At 39.7% G+C, this 20,376-nt stretch overlaps 2 protein-coding genes across 3 annotated transcripts; one reads left to right on the forward strand and one right to left on the reverse strand.

The window, feature by feature from the left end:
- Window positions 1–534: 534 nt before the first annotated feature.
- Window positions 535–6,610, forward strand: NDUFAF1 (NADH:ubiquinone oxidoreductase complex assembly factor 1). Of its 2 annotated transcripts, XM_065754861.1 has the most exons (4): window positions 535–1,060; window positions 2,779–2,964; window positions 4,500–4,574; window positions 6,090–6,610. In XM_065754861.1, exons 1-4 carry the CDS (start codon window positions 545–547, stop codon window positions 6,228–6,230), a joined length of 918 nt encoding a protein of 305 aa, XP_065610933.1. In that variant the 5' UTR covers window positions 535–544; the 3' UTR covers window positions 6,231–6,610. The 2 variants fall into 2 exon arrangements, with proteins under 2 accessions (XP_065610933.1, XP_065610934.1); XM_065754862.1 differs by lacking the exon at window positions 4,500–4,574.
- A 732-nt stretch (window positions 6,611–7,342) lies between these two features.
- NUSAP1 (nucleolar and spindle associated protein 1) lies at window positions 7,343–20,178 on the reverse strand. The gene is given in 12 exon segments (XM_065754870.1): window positions 7,343–8,386; window positions 8,853–8,964; window positions 9,495–9,605; window positions 12,413–12,585; window positions 14,473–14,657; window positions 15,554–15,666; window positions 16,318–16,407; window positions 17,826–17,997; window positions 18,820–19,008; window positions 19,737–19,802; window positions 19,974–20,138; window positions 20,140–20,178. Coding segments are annotated over 12 exon segments (1,503 nt in total). The 3' UTR covers window positions 7,343–8,298.
- Between the last annotated feature and the right edge of the window lie 198 nt (window positions 20,179–20,376).

Below are 20,376 nucleotides of genomic sequence, written 5' to 3' on the forward strand. Positions count from 1 at the left end.
GCCGGGACTCCTCGCCGAGGGCGCTTTCTCTGCTGTATCTCGCGCTCAGCTAACGTGCCGCGCCTCCCCGTGCCCCTCAAGCAGCCATCTCCCCTGCACCGTTCCTCGTTGAGCTCAGAGACGCGGAACACGCGCGGCGCGGAGCGCGTTCCCCGCCGGGCCCGGAAGCGCTGAGGAGCCGCTGTAACGCGGGCGGCTGAGGTGAGCGGAGCGGGATGAGCGGGATTGGGAGCGAAAGCGCGCTTTGTAATGGCCGGGCCCGTCCTCACGGGCCGTAATACACAAACTAGAGGACCAAGGACGTGTAATAAATTCTTGGCATTATTCGTTATTCCTTTTTCTTTTCCCTAATGGTTTGGATTTCTAATACACCTGTTAAATAAATGTGCACCTATGCTTATGAAACTTCTAATTTTTGTGTTCTCTTTTTCATTGAAGGTGGAGATTAACTGCAGTAGCAAAAGCAAGATACCTCTGGATACTAATTTGTCTGCTAAATTAATTTCAGACCCATAAATTTGCTGGAAGCAAGTCCTTTGTCTTTATGACTATGGCTCTAGCTGTTACGTTGCTGAACCGCACGTGCTTACCTGGTAGGTGCGGCCGACACAGAGTTTTGCAACCCTTGCTTGGAACTGTCCTCGTAGGCTCCGTGTCAAAATGTTACAGCAGTTACAGGCGGCCAGGGGCGCAGCCTGAGATAAAACCCTCCTGGCGAAACATGGATTTCAGCTTTAAGAAGGGCATTAATGCCTTAAAGACTCAGCTTAGCTTGCTGAAGAAGGAGACTGAAGATCACCTAACAGGACCTGAAGGCCATTCATTCAGTCAGTACCTGCTGGAACAGACGAAGGTGATGTGGGAGTTTCGGAGCCAGGAAGATTTAAATAAATGGGTTATTTCCTCCGATGTTGAGATTGGAGGGAAAAGTGAAGTTTACCTAAAATTGGGGAGGAACAACCAGGGTGCCCTGCTGTATGGAATACTCAATACTGAAGTACCTCGTGATGGGGAGACAAAATACAGTGGATATTGTAGTATGAGAGCCAAACCACCAGTGGTAAGTACAGCATCTGTTATTTGAGCGTTTTTCTATAATTCCAGGGATGACTGGGGGACATTTGTTTACTGCATTTGTAACTGATTGCCTTCAGGACTATGATACATTCCATTTGTATAGATTTAATTGCTGTTGTATCCTTTGACTTGGAAGGAACTTTAGTCTCACTTGGCTTTTCTCCTTTCTTAGAAAAGGAGTGACACTAGTCATTGACAGCCTTGTTTGCAGCCTCCTCACAAATGAGGGATTTGTAGTGAACTTTTAGATCTGAATTTGACATGATTAAAATAGATGATTCCCTGAATTTGAATAAGGACAGACATGCTGGCCTTTAAATGGGCCTATTTATCAAACCTGGTTTAGGCAAGTTTATCTTTTTTTTTCCTCACAAGAAAATAATGCTTTTCTTAAAGTCTTACTTCCACTGTGTATGAGAAAAAGCAAGACACAGATGTTTGATAATTCCAAATTGAACAAAATGTGTGTGTATGGCTTATATAGTACTGCTTGTTTCATTCCTTGTATTTAAACATCTTTAAAAAGAAAAATGAACACTTTGACTCAGCATATGACAAAAAACTTTCTAGTCTGTTCTATGGTTTATGACTTAGTGTAAATGAGTGGCTGATCTTCTGAGCTATAACTTGGAGAGCAGAGAATGTAAGCAAGTAGAATCAACAGGCAAATGATAGGCACATGAATGCTGGTTGAACTGGGGACACTAGCTCAGGGGAGTCCAGCAGGAAGTTGAATGCCATTGGAGTTAAGTTCTTAGGATTGTTCTGACCTTGTGCATATGTGATTCAAACTTTCCTCTCCTAATTTTTTAGTAGCAAAGTGTCTGTCAGTCCATCTTTTTTATACAGTTTGAGATTGGAGGGTGTAAGCGTAAATACAAAGGCTCTTGTTTAAGTAAAAAGGTCAAAATCAGCAAAACCATAAAATCAAGTAGACACAGTCTTTGTATTAATGTGCTGATTATCTACTAATCATAAGCTTCAGAAAGGAAGGCCAATAGGTAACTGTAATAACTCTGTGAAATTAAGGAGAAAACACTGGATTTTTGGTGCAAAATTTTGGTTTGGTTTGAGCAGTTCTGGCCAAGCGTATCCCTGATGACACTGTCTAGCTCCAGCAACCTCAGAACATTTGCAGAGGTTACTGGATCTGTCAGTGTGCACATCACAACTCTGGACTTTGAGTGTGTTTGTAGCCCAGATGGTTGTACACAGTGACAAAACCTGTTGGAAAATGTGTAAGTGCTTTTAGTGCTCATGTCAGTCTTCAATAAAGAAAGTTACCATAGGGGATAAATTTATCTAGCATTTCTTGTAACCTCTTCTGAGTAGTCTAGTGCTAACCATGAAATATTAAACTTAATGACAGGCCTGGTCTGCCATTGTAGCATTTGTGTTCTTGCCTAGGAGGGGATTTGGTCCTAGGAGATGAGTCTTGCTGATGATTATGATATTTATAATTAATGTATGGATCTTCAGAGCGGTGATACTGTGAATTGTGGGCTTTCATAGTGCTAAGGAAATTCGTTGAGATGATAGAGTGGTCCGATGAAAACGGGCCCCCAGTTTCACTCTGTCACAGTAGATACTATTGGCAACGACAGCAAGGGCAGCGATCCGAGCAGTAGCGCTCTGTTCTTCATAATGGAGATTTCCCTTTAAGTATGAAAGACAGATAATTCTATTTGTTAACATTTGTAGGGATCTTTTGCTAGGAAGAAGTATTATGACTGGTCAAACTTCAACAGTCTGTATTTACGTGTCCGTGGCGATGGCAGACCCTGGATGGTAAACATTTATACAGACCCTTACTTCTCCCATCAGAAGGATGACCTGTACAGCTACTTCATGTTCACCCGGGGAGGACCGTACTGGGAGGAAATAAAGGTAAACAGACGAGTCTTTCAGTAAGTCTGAAAATAACTCTTCTATATACACACTGTTCTAGGGATTCTTGAAGCAAAGACTGTTCAAGGGCCCTAGCTGTAGCTTTGTGGAGTGAGAATTCTTTCAGCAATCGTTTCTTGCCATTTAAATACTTAGCCCATTCAGCAGTGTTAACCATGTTTCTGTGGTGTATCCCTACACAAACATGTCCCTCTGGCTTGGAAATTCCCAGTGTTGTAACTTACTGGATTGTGGGAGTGTAATCTGTGAAAATTAAATAATAAATTAACACTAAATTAATTATCTTAAGTAATATATTAATATGTTGCTATCTAATTTCCCTAAACATCTGTTGTTTGCTGCTACAGGAGGCAGACCTTTAAACTGGCTTATACTATTTATATATATACACACACATTACACTATATCCCATACTGTAGTGTGGGAATATATGTACTATAATACATACGTTATGACAAATGTGTGTATTTACTTAAATGTAATTAATAATTAAGAACAAAAACACAACACAATAAATTCTTCTCATATCTGAAACTAGCTTCGTGACCTGAGGGCTCATATGTACAGATTAACAAAAAAAAAAGCCACCAAAACCATTATATCCTGGTTGTCATGCCTGTGTTTGTACTAGGGCTCAGGAGCACCTGCCTTTCTGTATCCACAATTATTTGGAAGCCTGTGGGTCTTTTTTTCTTAGCAGTGGAAAACAGAACAAGCAGCCAGGAGGGGTGCACGCTCGTACAGTGGGTGATAAGAGCATGCACTGAATGGATGCAGATATTGGGTCTTTGCCAGGACCATTCTATGCAGTAACCAATTTATCTGTAATAGTAAATGGATGTAGGTTGCTGTAGGACTTGTACCCTGCAATGTGGTTTGCCAAACTTGAAAGTCAGTTGGAGCCTCAGAGATGTGTGGGTTGTTAGTCACAGCCTACGAATCTGACACACAGTAACATGGGCAAGAAGTGGGAATTTCAGCTCCTTTCTGAGGATACTAAGTGTGTCACTGGTGGCCTGCATGTGCTCTTTGCCCACAGCAACCAGTTCTCTTGTCACAGTCCTCATTGCTGTTCCTACTGAGTTAACAGTTATGTTTTTGTGATCTGTTTTGCTAGAATGCTGGTGTCTTTGAATGAGAATTGCAGTACAGAATACACAGATTGAATGCAGATGAGCTGTCAGTGGGCTTATAATGCATCCTAGATTTTTCATGAGTTTGTTTATGCTGACACACCGTTGGAAGATATTCTAGATGTGAACAGCCTTCCTCCATGCTTCAGCCTCTCCTGTGCCCCAGCTGGCTCAGAATCCAGAGTAACAGATAGAAACAGCTGCCACAGGGCAGCACGTGGCTAATGAGCAACCTGCTGCTCTTTGCTGATTCTTTGGACCCTGGAGTGCTGGTACCAGATTTGGTGTTATTTCATTTTCTAAGGCAGTTTATTTTTTTCCTTGAGGTTTTATCCTATGTACTGGTGACACTGAAGTCTGTTCTTTTGTTTCTGCCGTCAGATTCCATTCTCCAAATTCTTTCTCTCCAGTCAAGGAAGAGTACAGGATGACCAACATCCCATTTGGTTAGACAAGGCAAGTTTTCTGTAGGCTTAATCTGTCAGAAACGCTTTGTATTGTCATTATATAGGTGATCTAGAAATCCCTGGGATATTCAGTGTTTTTAAATTTAAAATTCAAGAAGGTTCTCTTCTTGTTTTAAGGTACTTATTCCTGTGTGCATACCTTTGCATATAAATTATCCTACTTTGTGATTGTAAGTGGCAGTGTACTTCAAAGTAGCTGCAAAGATATTCTGAAGAGATTTAATTAACTTGGCTGTTTCAAAATAAACTTTTTTTTTTTAAAGGAGTGATCAAAGTGACTGAAAAACCTAAAATGCAACTTGGCACAGAACTGCCAAAAATAATAAAAGTAAGCATATATCACAGGCAGTGCTTCTAGGGCTTATGAGGGGATGAATTCTTCAGAACATTGTTTAGATGACTCTTGCAGCCACCCATAACAGAAAGCTTTAAAACTTCTGTAGCCTCCTCAAGGCAAGGGGATGACTGCAGAGCTCGCCTGGGGAAGATAAAGCAGATGAAACCTTAGAATCAATCCGAGGAGTGTCACTCCACTTGATCTCTTCAGCTTTGCCCTGTTACTTATTTAGCATGCATTTGCAACTTAACATTTGCCCTCAGTTCTCAGAATGTAGTTAATCAATTTCCATCTGACATATTTATGCATGTACAGCAGTCCTAAAAGCCATGGGTATGGATCAGACCTGCTCTTCTGGCAGAGATTAGGGATGCAGAGAGCTTCAGAAGTGTTCCACTATGTTATCCAGCTTGGTTTGAGGACCAGTAACACTGGCATCTCTGAAAGATTGGTGATGTACAAGAACAGAAGGCTTCCATGCTGTGCACTACAGGCTAATGGGGAACATGTCTGAGCCCCAGGAATTTTTATGGAGCTTATTACAATTAGAATAAAATATGTAATAATTAGTGTCGCAGTGGAAAATGAATGAATGAGAAGGAATGATTCTTTCAAAAAAAATGCTATTCTAAGTGAAAAACTGTAGCTAAATAACTTTGTGATATAAAACTCAGTAAGAGTTTTGTTTTTTTTTCAAAACGTTTGTTTTGGGGCACTTTCACATATAGCAGGCCCCTGTCTTGCTCCAGAATGGAATTTCCTTCCATCCCTAATGACATTCCATTTGTGTTTCCTGCTCACATTAGAACTGTTAAAAAAAAATGTGATAGGAGTATGTTTGTTCACATAGTCACAACCAAACTGGCAACATTCAGACCCCAGAGGATGAAAAACAGCAGTATTGCATTAGGCTCAGGCCATTTTCAGTGCACAGTTCAACTTAACAGTAGAAAAGCAACTGTGAATGCCATTGGAGTCTGCACTGAAAATGTGGTAATAAAGCATCTCTGTCTTGGTAGATTCTGCTGCATATTGGGAAGGTAACACTCTTCTAAAGTGAGTGGTTGTGAACTACTTGTAAGATGTGGAAGTGGTAGATAGAGGTTGTAACATTATGATTATTATATCGTTATTAGATGTATTCTAACTCACGTATCTCCTTTTTAGATTAGTACCCTTGGATTCACACTGGGAGATAAAGTAGATGGTCCTTTCCAACTGGAGATTGATTTTATTGGCCTGCTCAGTGATAGAGCTCACACAGAAGAATTTGCCTATGAAACATATGAAAGGAATCCTCGAATCTAAGTCGGTCTCACATCCTTTGAAACATTCTTCAGTTGCTTAATTTTTTATATAATACTTCAAGTGTGAGAACATCCTTCAAGTTGTTACAATTATGTAAAATTCAACGTTAAGTGGATGAAGTGTTGACTCAGATATCTGACTAGACTGACACTTGGCATTGTCAAGCTGCCAACGCCAGGCTGAGAGCTTCTACCTACAGGAGCTGGAACGCAGCCTGATGGGAGCCACAGTACGTGCTTACCATGTATGAACTGCTGTCTGGGTACAGTTTGATTTTTGTCCTGATCTTCAGGGAAATTAAATTATTTTGTTGCTGAAGCATTGTTATTTTGTACTCAGTTTGAGTTTTGAATACCCTGTTTATGGAGTTGTAAAACACTTGAACTTCTCCAGTTAAAAGCTTTTGAGTTATGGTGCGAATCAACAGTGATAATACTGCTTAAATGTCATGGCTTCTGAAATTTACAAAGAAGAGGACCTGAGATATATCAGACTTCAACTGTAAGGAACTAAAAGAAAAACCTGCTACTGCCAAGGGTGGAATGGTAGCATGCTTTTCTGATGCATGTGGTACCTTAGCTGCACTGCAGAAAGAGGCATAGCTTCAAGTGGTGAGGCACATGCTCAGTTCCCCAACCCCTTTTGTTACTGTTCTCAGTAATTTAAGAAACACTTTAAAAAACAATTGCTGAATGGTTTAGTTTCAGCTGTCACAAACAGTCTGATCAAAGCCTTCACATCATTCAGTGTTCCCTCATTACTTAAATGTGCCTTAAAAATACTAAACCTAGCTGTTTTACACAAAAGAGACCACAACAAAGCCAGTTGGCACCATCATACATCAGCAATTTCCTCTTGCTGAGTTCTGGATTAAGAGCAGAAGAGGGGCAAGGCTTATCCTCTCTAGTGGCATCAAACACTAATGCCTTTGAGAAAGGGTGGGTGGGCAAATCATATTGGGAACAAAGCAGAGATACTGAGTAACATACAGCCAAAACTAGTGCTACACTGAGGAGGTGGTTAGAGGCAGTCACAATAGATAACTGGTGGTAAAAGATGTGTACAAAACATTTATTTTCCCCCTATTTGGTTTATAAAAAAATTGAATTTGACATTTCAGCATTTGATATGACAGCACTGAAGTCACAGAAGTATTTGCTCACTAGTATTTAGTATTGAAATACTAGCACTTGCTGACATAACTGCTGAGCTACCTTTCCAGTCACTGTTTCATCCATAACACATCCAAATAGCTTTTTTTTGCTTTTTTTTAATAAGTTTTTGCACTTTAGGCGTTCAGTGTCTCACCACTCTTAACATCTTTTGAGTATTTAAACAGGTTTTCTAGCATCTTTTATCATAGAAAGGACGAAGCCCAACCATAACTGATCAAAGCATCCAATACTAACTTATAAAGCCACTTTCCAATTGCGACCTTATTAAAGTACTTCATAAGTCTGCAACGCCTTGTCATTTTCTGTTAACTTAGTACATTTCCAGAAAGCATACATTTCTTCCCCTGCAGATTCCCTGCCATCTCACAAATGTAGGGTTGGGCACACTGAACAGTTGCTATGGGTTTTAAGGATCCACTTGGAGAACAGGGCAAGCAGACATCTCAATTCCTTTAATTTACCAGTGGAATGTTCAGAAGCTTGAGATCCAAACTGTGTGTTCCAGTAGGAAACATTCTGCTGAAGTCTGCACCAAGTCAAAAAGGCTCCATGAACAGCTCTTTTCTACTTGCATTTTCTGCTTTAACATCTTTTAGTTACATTAGATATACAGTGTGATATACAGCCATCTTAGAAAATAACAGTAACCAACTAGGGAGAGTTCTGCAACTAGAGACAGTTCTGCAACAAGATGAGAGTTCTAAATGTTTAAGAGCTTAGAAACTGATCAGTAAAACATTATGCTTAGATGCATCACAAGGTCTTATCCAATCATCTCTATATTCTACTGGCTAATAAACAACCTAACCCATACTCTAAAGCATAGACAGCACAAATATTTACATGAGAGAAACAATATTTACAAGTGAGATGTTAGGCATTTCCAATTTAGCCTAACCCACAGATAGTCCTCTACGGTTTCCAAGAGCCTGAGCTTTTTTCTTTTTTCTCTCCTGCTCACACTTCTCCCGCCTGTCTTCCCTGAAGGAGAAAAAGGAGAGAGACCATTTCAGATTACAGTTAACAGCAGAAATAGAAGCAAGCTAGGGAATATGAAGTTGACCAAGGCTTAATAGCTGCCTAAACAATGTGCTACATCAGCCATGGGAAAGAGAACAGGTCCATTTTAGTCTGAATGTTTAAATTCAGTTGAAATACATATGCACAGATGTACAGGTCTAACACTCAAGGCAGCAACTCATCAACATCCACAGTCTGTTTCGAAATAAATCTCCACGTTCTGTGAAAAGCTATCAATTCCAGCAAGAAGTCCACCAAATTCATAGCTGCTGGATAGGTATTGAACTACAGAATGAATACAAAAAGAATCCTTCTTTATTTTTATTTTAATATTACTTCATCTTTTTATTTTAATGCTTAAAGAGATAAATGAGGCGTCACCTCATTTTAAATGAGGTGACTCATAAAAAGCTAGTGTTGCACTAACCTCGTCTGGAGATGTGGCTGTTTGTAGTCTCTCTTATGTGAGGTGATGCTGCTGTTGACAGACTTCTTCAGGGGAGCATTTTCTTTAAGCTCTCCCCAAGGTTTTAGTCGTCCTACAAGTTAGAGGCAAGGAGAGGTACTGAGTTAATATAGTTTAGTGACAGCATGCTTAACTTCTTATTGTGAATTTGATACTAGCTAGCTCGTCCTTGGCTGGTTGCCTTCAACACAAAATGCCTCTTCAGATGAATAATAAATTAGCTTCACCAGCCCATTTTTTAATGAGTAGTTTTCCAGGTAACAGTTTCTATGCAACAAACACTTCAGATGTTTTGCTTCCACTACAAAAGTGCACTTTCTAAGCAAGCATTATTGTGTACAGAATTATCAATATATTCTTCACATTCAGTGCAATACAAGAATGTTTACTCCTGTGTATGAAATTTGTTATAGATTTTTTTCTTGAGTAGGGATGAAGGCTCTTAAAACATACTTAAGTTTCACATCAATGCACAAACTATGTGGAAATCTCAAGAAAGGTAAATAAACCCCACGACAATCCGCACCGTGGTACAGGAAGGTTGCTCAAAGGCTGTATGAACACTTTGCTATAAGAAACACTACCAATACAGGATCACAGTACCTTTATGTGGTTGATACCGAAGAGGCCTTGAGAGACTTGCTTTGAGATCAAATATCTTCTTTGTGCTTGAGGGTTCTGAAGTCTGAGCTGCAAACTTGAACGGGGTAATAACTACAAAAGGCATCAAAATAGTTTACTTACTAATGGTAGCAGGATATCAGTGTACATAGCAACTTGGGTCGTGCCCAAGGACAGCATGACAACTACCAAGACTAAAAAGTTATTAAACACTGCCCTTCTGCTACTGCTCAAGACAAAATTACAAACAGCTCACTGGCAAGAGGAAGCTTTCAGATGCAGAGAGAGCAGAAGTTGTGAAATACCTTTTTGCTCTGATTGTAAATAGCACTCTGGTAAGCAGCAGATCTGCTACATCTCGAGTCAGATGTAGTGATTCTAAAGACTGGAATCCCTACATTACATCATAACTTGTATTTTAACAAAACATTAGTGAAACGTATCTAAAAGCACACAGAACATTGAACTTCTGGTTAGTAAGTGCCTGCTGCAAAGGAACAGCCTAAGGCCATAAATAGGTACGTGACTCAGTTATGAGGCTGACTCAGTTATGAGGCACAAAGCTTCTCCACATGGGAGAAAACTTCTTGTTGCCATATGTCACTAACAACCTGAGTGCCCTAAGGCAGGCACATCCAACCTGCAGGCCTCAGCTCCTCACAACTCACAGCACAGCCGCATCCTGCCCACACTGCCATGGCAGCAGCTCCACAACCATTCCTCAGCAACAACCAGTGCTGCACTGTTAACCCCACCTGAGCTGAAACCAGGGCATGAGGAGGGTGCAGTGCCAACTCAAGGAATGGCAAATAAGTTCATATGTTTTGATACGCTGGCTAAACATAACTCCCATGAACATGGAAAAAAAACCAAACCATCTACACTTCCCATTTTGATAAAGGAAAGTGAGAACAAGTTTCAAGATTGCAAAAAAAAAAGTATATCCATTTTTTTATTTTCAGTCAACATAAAGACATGACCTGCAACGGGTAGAGTTGCAGCCAGATATTCAACTCAAAACTGATCATGTCTCTTTGCTAGACTCCTATAAGCACGCCCTTAACAGAGAAAATCTCATTTCACAGTCATGTATTATTTGTGGCATTGTATTTTGGCAGTATGAAAATTTGTGAATGCACAGTTACTTGTGAACAGCTGCTGTCAAGGATGAAAGAGTAAAATTTAATCAAAATCTCTGATGAGTATGTTGACATCTCTCTAGGAAGCGCAGCTCCTGCCACTGACCGAGACATGCATTCATGTCACAAAAGACAGTATCCACTGATGTTATTTTTTGCTCTTAATTTTTATGTTTTAATCGAAATATTAAAAATTTAAGTGTTTTGTTACTCATACACATTAACTATGCATTTGATGAGGGCTGCTCCAAAAGTAATGCCTCCCGTTCGTATTATGTTAGCCAGTAATGTCAGAGTGGACTGCAATAGAGGCCAGACCTTCCCACCAATGTTCCATTCCATGTTGTTGCTGTGGGACAGCGGCAGCAGAGGAGCAGTGCGAGAAACTGGTGCCTGACATGGAAGCATATATGAAGCAAAGGCATGGAACAGAATTCCTCCTTGTGGAAGGAGTGGCACACACATTCATTGATCCTTGCTGAATGTTCATGGAGACCAAACAGTGGTTGTGAACACAGTGAGTGGTGTCTCTCAGGAGCATGAAAAAAAATAGTTTTGTAGCTGAGAATTTGCTCTATCAAACAAGTGTTACTATGCTTTTCCTATCCATTGCAGTTTCCATGGAACTAAATAGGAGGCATTACTTTTTGAGTAGTCTGTATATGTATGTGGCCCAAGACATTTCAATCAGCGTGGCCCAGGCAAGCCAAAATGTTTGACAATGATGTGCTAAGGAGAGCATGCACCATTCTTTGTCTTTCATGCCACTTACAAGTTTGGTGTATGTTGCCAAGTGGTGTGAAAGACAAAAAAAAGTGCACGCTCTCCTTAGAGAGTTGCACTTAGCAACTTACACTGAACTTGTAAGCAAAGTTCCATAGCAAGGGATGAATGAAATATGGCATACACAAACTGATTTTATGCTGAAGTTATGATTTAGACACGTTACCTCTTCCACTCAGCTCTTAAAGTGCCCTAGATCATATACTGAAAACAAGATTTTATACATTTTATCCTTATCTGCTTATAAGGATGAAAGACACTGACAACTACTTTCCTAAGTTTATTTCTATCCTTTCACAATCCTAAATCTTACTTTTACAATAAGAACTGGGATACCAAAACAGACTTTCCTAAAATGAGTAAGTGGCACCATATACAGCCCCACGCATTTTTTTAATCCTTCAGAGCAAATTGATTATTTCCTTGTCTCTGCATATTTGTTTGGAAAAAAGTGGACTTTTACATTTAAGGAAAAGAACCAAACAAAAAAAAAAGAAAACATCAGCGGGACCTCCACCTGCCACCCCAACAAAAAAACAAATCAGTATGATCATATAATAAGATTCAAAGCTCACGTTTATAGTGATGCTGGGGGACCAACTGTCAGCAGACCTCTGAGAAGACATCAAGAAATGTCTTCAGTGCAGGTTTCTCCCTATACATGCCATATGAATCTTTTGCTATGTGGTCCTCACTTTTTTTCTTTTTTAAAATCCATCACATTCTTAATACCTACCTACTTATAGAAAAGTTAAATAGAAAGCCCTCACACTCTGTGGTTAATATTATAGTAGCCAAGATTTAAACAAGAAAATAAAGGAAACTGAAGGGAAACTCCTGCAGTTCCTAAAGAATCACTCATATTAGTGAATGGAATTAAAACATATAACCAAACATTGTGTAGGTCCATAAGTCATATAAACATTCAATGCAACATGTCTTGATGTGAAAAAGACAACTATTTACTATCTACATTACCCTTTAATGGAGGCAGATTATTTCTCACACTTCTCTTGCTGTTTTTTGCACCTGGGGGCTCACAGCTCTTCTGGCTGTCAGGTGTGCAGATTTCCTCCATATATGGAGGCATTCTAGATGGAGTCTTAGTAAGAGAACGTTTATGCTCATTGTCTTTCGTGGCTTCAGAGAACCTGAAAGTTATTAGAAATAACCAAGACAAAGTCACCTACAAGGAAAGCAAGCAATGTCACAGGAAACAAGGCGCAAGTGGTTGCACGTATACACAATAAACTGATGATATGCAAAGATATTCACAGGTAATACAAACAGCAATAAAAATGCCTTTGACAGTTTTCAGCTTGTGAACCATCATTAACAGCTGTAAATAGTAGAAATTTTAAATAATTGACTGTTATCTCTTTACTTTGGAGATGTAATAAGCTAATTATATACTGAGAACTGGGTGCTGCAGATGTAAACATACTTTAATGTGCACGTGAGCACATGAAATAATTTAAAAGCTTTTGTGAATGAATAGCCTCATCAGTAAAGATACTGAGCTGAAAGTCTTTTATCTTTTAATGGAAAAAAACAGCAAGTCAATATTGAAGATAACTGCATTTCAAGCAAGTTTGTGGATGTGCACTTGCATTCCATGACATTTTTGAACAAATGGCATGGAAATAAATTCTGAACGAGCTTCATTTTGCACACTGCTAAAGAATCAAGTAGGGCTGCAACAGAGAGGAAAACAAAAAAAAGCCAACCACACAGCATGAAAATAACACATTCCATCTCTAATTCTTCATCTGTTGTCATCTCCACCAGAAAAAAAAAGTGTTGTACTGTAATCAAAATAGGATTAATAGTATGAAAAAAGCATGGAAATAAAAACTAGTACATTCAAAATAGAAACAAAGCCATCTGGATTGAGCATGATATTTCAAGGAACATTCAATCACGAATTCTGAACAGTCAAATAACTTGATAGCAAAAGTTATGAGTCCCATAATGTAAATAATTCATTATTAGGAGTTGGTCAGTATTAGAAGATGTACTGACTTACTAGTAGAAAAAAAGCACACACTATTTATTCAGGGACCTAAAAACAGTCCTACCAATTATTCACCTGGCACACAAGTACCAGGATGTGAAGGTTATCAGAAAAGTGCAAAGGAACAGAACAGACACAAGATTAACCTGTTACTAGCAGGGTGACAAGTATAAAACAATGCCCAAATCTGAACTTATGCTGCTGTAGAAAGCCAAGTGAATGCAAGTAGTTGGTGTTAGCACAACAATTAGAAGCCAAGAAAAGCAGTAGAAACAATGGCTTCTGCTGAAAGGAAAAGCATGCAAAGGAGTACCTTTAAGGACTGTATTTTCAGTTCCTTAAGAATGTTTTTGTTCATTTTTGTTCAGTACTCTAGAAAAATCACTATTAAGCTATTGAAAATTAATTTATGACAAAAATTCAGGAGATGTTAACATAATTGTTTATTTATAGGAATAACGAAGCATGCATGATGTCTTCAAAGCAAACAAGACGAGGCTTACTAACAGCAGGTATGAGTTCATTAATTCAGCAAGCCATGACAACTTTCTGGTATCATTTTGGTTCTCATCTGCTACAAGCAACCTTTTATTAGTTGATTACAAGACCAAGCCTCACTGTGATGCAGGCACAGAGTAACTGAAGTCCACTACAAGTTTCACCTGGGATACTACATAAAGTTCTGGTTACATCATCTCAAAGATGAATTAATTCAAATATAGAAGATACTATCAAGTTGCTGACAAATCTGAATGCATACACAGTAAGAGAAAAAAATATGGCTTAGTTTGCTTAGCAAAATGAAAGCTGGAAGCGAAGGAAGTTTCCTCTGCAGTCAAACATCTGAATAAAGGATCAAAATAGAAATCATTACTGTATCATCTAAAGCTGTCATAAAGATTGAAAGATAGAACTATCTGTATCTCGGTCATACTTGGAATAGCAGTCAAATCACAGTCAATGTTCATTATTTTAAGTGTGTCGTATTACATTACTGACAGATGCTTTGTTCCTTTCTTATTACCTGACATTCATTTTGGTTGTTGAGAGAACAGAAGGATTGAATGAAGACTTCCTAGACAAAACACTTCGACTTCCAGTGTTCAGCAAACTGCGGGGCGAGCGCCGAAGGTTACTGGGAGTGCAGGTGCCAGAGAATCTGCCTCGCTCTGGATTGGGGCTGAATAAAAGTGTTTTGGCACTGGCATGCTTCCAGGGAAAAAGCAAATCACAAGTTAGCACAACCTGTTCAAAGTTCTTCCATCAAGAAGGTAGCTAAAAAGAAGGGAAACTACACTACACATGAGAGCCATACAATCTCTTATGCTTTTAAAAGGAAGTGTTTTAAACTTCAGATTTTATACAGTTAAAGTAGTCTGAAAACATTTACCTTAGGATTGTTACATGTAGTCCCTTTTTCTGATGCCCTTAAATGATTAGTTTTTTTGGCCAGCACCTGTGAAAATATTTTCTCTTAAGCACACATTCACATACTGTATGCCATAAAAGGGAAAGGTAACATTCAGGAGTTTCCGTGTTACTATTTTGGAACATCCATCCACATTCACCTACTCAATGATACACTGCTGTTGCTTTTATAAATCTGCTGTGCACAGAAATAGACTTTCCTCTCCACTAAATCAAAGCCACTGGAAGCCACACCCGTTACCTACCAAAGGAGCCACATGTAGACATTGTACAGAAGGTCCTTTAAGAAACTTAAACAAAAAGAAAACGTAATCCCTGCTTTTTTGGAAAGCAACCCATCCCCTTCATTATGCTCTGCAGTGACTCAAAACTGCTTGTTAACAAAAGTTCCAGGAGATCCTTCCACAAGTAATCGCGAGTTACATTTTACACAATATTATCAAATGATTTGTTGTTTCCTGTAATTATTTATAAGCAGACACCGTTAATATATAAGTCACATAACACCACAGAGAAACTACATGGAACCAGTTATATAGGACACCAGTCACAGTAGTCCACCACACACGCACAAGGCCAGCTTCTTAACTGCTCTAAAGAGGCTGTGGGAATTTTAAAGAGAGCTTTTGTGGAGATAACTACAGCAACAATGAACATCCTCATTTGTTAGCACTTACCTTGGCTTCATTGAGGGAACTGTTGCAGTTCTCAAGCATTTTTTTCTTCCTCTCAATGTAATCAGCAATGGACTCCATTTTCTTGAAGTGAGCTTCATGCAGCTTTTTGAAGTCTAAGTTACAAAAATAAGAAGGGTTGAAGCATCTGACAGGCTCCTAAGGAAGCCTGCTACTCTGCCAAAAGTTTGCAGCACCTATCACTATAGCCTCTAAGACCATAAAGTACCCCACTGTATAAAGTTTGTGTACCCACAAGTAACAACAGTATGGAACAGCCTCTACATCAACTGCATCATTGGTTATGTTGTGGATGCAGTAGAGAATTCCACAGTCAAAGGAAAGAGATATACTTCCACTGCCAAGAGATTAAAAAAAAAAAATCTATGAATGTACTTTACAAGATGGACTGTTATCACAACTGATAAACAAAATAAGTAGGAATCAGGAACCATAGCATACCTTCCTACTCTGCTGTTTTGCAAAGTCCAAGCGTAAGCATTATATCAGGAAGACACCAGAGCACTCCATCAGTAGTCAATCAGTAGTTTTATAGCCTATACTTTATTTACTACTGTATAAACATGCAAGTGGGAAGATGTACATTAGTGCAACCTTTTGGAGTTTGGGATAATTTTCCTCTTTTTTAAAGATAAAACAGTATCTTTGTTCAAACAAACCAATTTATATTTCTGCAAAACCTAGAATTCATCTCCCTTCACACACAGGCAATGCTTTCTACTTTTAAAGATGGAAGGTTATCTTACTTGGTGTAGTAGCTTTCAGCCCTGTTTTCCCAGGCCTAGATGCACTGCCAACATGTAAAGGAATCTTCTGTCCTGCAGGCTGAGGATCACCTGGCACAGTAAGATTAGACAAAACTATAACAAACCACTAGAAAAATATTTCAACATTATTTAGAGCCCTTTTTTAAAGCGCTTGTGGCAAAAATATACCTTAGCTCCTTGAAGGAGCTTAGGTTTTGAGAAATAAAATCCATGTTTGAAATGGGTATGTCCCAAGTTTTTCAAAAGCCTTTCAAATGATATGAATGAATTTGACAGTCACACCTGGTTATTTTCTTCCAATACTAAAATATTTCACAGTAGAAGTTAAGAGAACTTTGCTTGTAAAAAGCAGCTACAACTCACAGGTCTTTACCCAGTTTATAAGCTCATGCTTTTAAAATATTAATAACTGAAAAAAGAAACATCTTTTAGCCAGCTTTTCTGCCACCACCTTAGTATGCAGGCAAGAACCTGAATTCTTTTAACCATCCCTGCCCTCAAATCAGTCTTCTGACAAAACCAACATGCAAAGCTCTTCGCTAAATGTAGTTGTTTTTCCCCTATGACACAGTAATCTGAAATTACAGTTGAGAGGAAAAAATAAAAATTAAAGCAATATAGATACTTTTGGTTGCAATTGTGGGAAGAGATGTGCATCGTATCAAGTACCAGTATGAAATTAATTTTAATACAGCCTCAGTCAAAGCATCTTTTACATATTCTATTGTATTCGCTTTTAAAAGAAGCTTCATAGAAAACTTTCATTTCCTTAATTAGTTTCAAAAGTTACTTCTGACCTCTAATAACAATGTCCTTTAAATTCTATCAAACAGCAAAGATACGCATGGTACATCACAAGGACTGCTAAACTTAGCCTAACAGGAAGCAAATAATGGGACGTGCCCAATAATTTGTTGTGAATCTATCAAACAAAATAGGGAAGACAAACTTATTTCCTCTCCAAGTCAGCTGCACAGCAGAGAAGACTTAGAGAAGCGAGCCCATATTTTCAGCATCATCATCTTGATCTAAGGTCAAAAAAACCTATCAGATATAAAACTGATCCCTCATAACACACAGATATTGTTAGAAAACAAACAAATTAACAAGGGTGTTGTCTGCATGTCTGTTTATACTAGCTTTACTCCCAAGATGGCAATGACAAAACCCATTCATCCAAAGAAAAAGAAACATAAATAATGAGGCAGTTTTCCTTTTTCCATTTGGCTCCTTTAAAAACTGGCATCTCAAGTGTATTCTAGAAGGCACTGATCCTAAACAAAGTGGGAGAATCAGATACACTCGGACCTTCAATTCAATACCAAACACACACACGGCAGATTCTTCTCTGGCATTTTCAGGAAGGTACAGATGACTAAATATGGCACGTGACATGTAGTCCTGTCACACAGACAGAAAATAACCTAAGAAGTAAATGCAAAGTTCTACAAATGGTTAAGCATACTTTTATGGAAGTTTTTACTTACATTCTGCTCTAGTGCTTTTAGAAGTCCTCTTTGGTTGCTTCTTCTCAGAAATAGCCATGCTTGGATTCTCATTAGCTCTTGTTGTAGTTACTTGCTCCACATTTTGGAACACCACCTTTCCCTTCTCATGTTCATCTACAGGTAATTCATTTTCTTTTGTTTCAGAATGCCCCTGCAGTTAAGAATAATGTCATTAAACTCTTTGCTCCAACTGGATATAGGAAAAGGATCTTGTTCTGAGAGGAGCTGGTCAGTGAAACGGGTTGTCCAGAGAAGTGGTCTAGCTGCTACACTTAAGAGTTTTATAAAAATCAGCTCATATAAAGCCCCAAGCATTGCGATCTAACCTCATAGCTGACCCTGCTTTCAGGGGACATTGAGCAAAAGGCTTTCTGAAATGCATCTTAGGAAATACCTGTAATTATCTACACTAAGGCTTTTACCTGGACAGTTGTAAAATTTTAGCACAATGTCACTTTTATTAGCAAAAATATTTTCAAGAAAAAAATAGTTAAATTGCCATATTGCTTTTGACTACCATAGCTTTAGTTATTGCTGGCTTTCATTTACACACAATGCAAAGGAGACCGACACCTCTCATCTCACCTTTTCCCTCTAACTCCATACCATAAAGTTTTCTGCACAATTCTGACTTTGCTCACTCACCCATCCAAATCCTGAAGCTAATATTCAGATGTATACAATGTGAACTACTGAAATCAGTCCCACATCCAGTGGGAGTAATCATACTTCCTCAGAAGGATTTCTTTTCTTAGACTAATTACACAATTCATTTCCGTTCATTACGGAGTAGCACATAGTTCAATTAGACAAGATCTGTGGTATGAAGTACCAGCACTTGTCTTCCATACACCTGCATACAAAAACAAAAACCTTACCTGCTAAGCTGGTAACAGAATTAATCAAGCCCTTTTTTATCTGTAGTTCAACACAGAGGAAAAAAAAGCACACAACAGCAAACAATACAAATTACCTCCATCTCAGCAGAGGACCCTATATTTTCTTCACTGACATTAATTTCCACATCAGAGCTCTTCTTTTTCCTGGTTGCTTTCTTTTCTTTGCATCTTTTTGTGACAAAACGTGCTGGATTAGGCATAAATTCCTGCTGACAGCTCAGTTCATCACAGTCCATTAAAGTAGATGCACTTTTTTCAGAATTCTGTATCAGAAAAAGAATCTCTCTTCAGAGAAGCAGATTACAAAGGCAGCTTTTAAAATGAGCTATTCTAGAAAAAGTAGACACAATTTTCCTTTTGATAAAGTATTAAGAAGTGTTGCATGTGATATTTTGGCTCATAGAGAAGACAAGAAAAACAATTAATAGAAATGAATAAAAGAAGCATCAGTTGCATTGAATAGAATGGTTCGGGTTGGAAGGGACCTCAAGGAGCATCAGGTTCCAACCCCTCCGTTACAGGAATGGTTGCCTGCTGCCAGACCAAGTACCAGATCAGATTGGCCAGGACCCCACCCAACCTGGCCTTGAAAGCCTCCAGGGTCAGGGCATCCACACCCACTGTGGGTAACCTGTTCCAGCACTTCACTGCTCTCTCAGTGAACTGCAGACGTAAAATGCTCCGGGGTCAGTTAGTACAGAATATAAAGTCATGAAACTTATGTGTCAGTGGTTATAGGGAATAGCTTTACATTGATACTAAAAGATGCATTTAGTGCAAAATTAATGCCTTCTGGCATATAAAAGCACGTGAAACGTCCATACATCTATCAGTACGGGATCACATTACGTTAAAACCAGTTTAAAGAGAAAGCGTTTTTATTACAAGTGACATTATGCGGAAAGCAATGTTCGTTACACACGGTGCCCCACTACTGCCAAGGTTAAAGCGTTATCTCTGTAACAAGAACAGCCGCTTAATCTCACGTTACCGTATTTTCGTTCTCTTGCGCTCTTCCTTGAAAGTGCTGCTTCAGTGCTTTCAACAGCTTATCCGCCTGAAGAGAAAGCAGAGCAACGGCCCAACTAAATCATCGCACCGAGTCACCCAGCGGGAGACGGCCTAAAGCCGCGCAGCCGCCCCGCCGGGAGGTGCGGGAGCCGTGTGCGTGAGGAGGCCGCCCCCCAGCAGCACCGGGGACGCGCTTCCCGTGGAGGCTCCCACTCACCCGCAGGTTGGCCTTCAGCCCGGCGGCCTTGGCGATCTGCTGCAGCTCAACGTACTTGAGCGCGTCCAAAGACTGAAGCTGTGCGGGGAGAGCCATGGCTGCGCCGCTCCCAAACGCCGCGCTTCGAATCTCGCGCTTAACCGCCGCGCAGCGCCTCACGCCCCCCCCCCTCCACCGTTTGAACTTGCCTACCGCGGCCGGCCATTGGCTGAGCCGGGAGAGGGAGGCGGGCCCGACAGCACGGGAATCGCCCAATGGTTGAGGTGGCCGCGTTGTTTTTTAAGCGCGATTGGCCCCCGCGGCTCGCTAAATCCCCGCCCTCTCGCGTTTGATTGGGCGTCCCCCTTCCCAGTGGCCCAGCGCAGCGAGGATTGACGTCTCTACTGCCCAATAGCAGCGCTCC

Source organism: Cyrtonyx montezumae, unplaced genomic scaffold (genome assembly GCF_038088225.1).
Source record: "Cyrtonyx montezumae isolate F1298 unplaced genomic scaffold, pur_monq_1.0 scaffold_10, whole genome shotgun sequence".
In the NCBI taxonomy this organism is placed as follows: domain Eukaryota; kingdom Metazoa; phylum Chordata; class Aves; order Galliformes; family Odontophoridae; genus Cyrtonyx; species Cyrtonyx montezumae.

What these genes read in the sequence shown, in the direction of transcription:
- NDUFAF1 (XM_065754861.1), top strand. Translation starts at nt 545, where the DNA reads ATGACTATGGCTCTAGCTGTTACGTTGCTGAACCGCACGTGCTTACCT. An exon ending in CGTACTGGGAGGAAATAAAG is followed by an intron (nt 2,965 to 4,499) that starts GTAAACAGACGA and finishes TTCTGCCGTCAG; the next exon opens with ATTCCATTCTCCAAATTCTT. An exon ending in ATCCCATTTGGTTAGACAAG is followed by an intron (nt 4,575 to 6,089) that starts GCAAGTTTTCTG and finishes TCTCCTTTTTAG; the next exon opens with ATTAGTACCCTTGGATTCAC.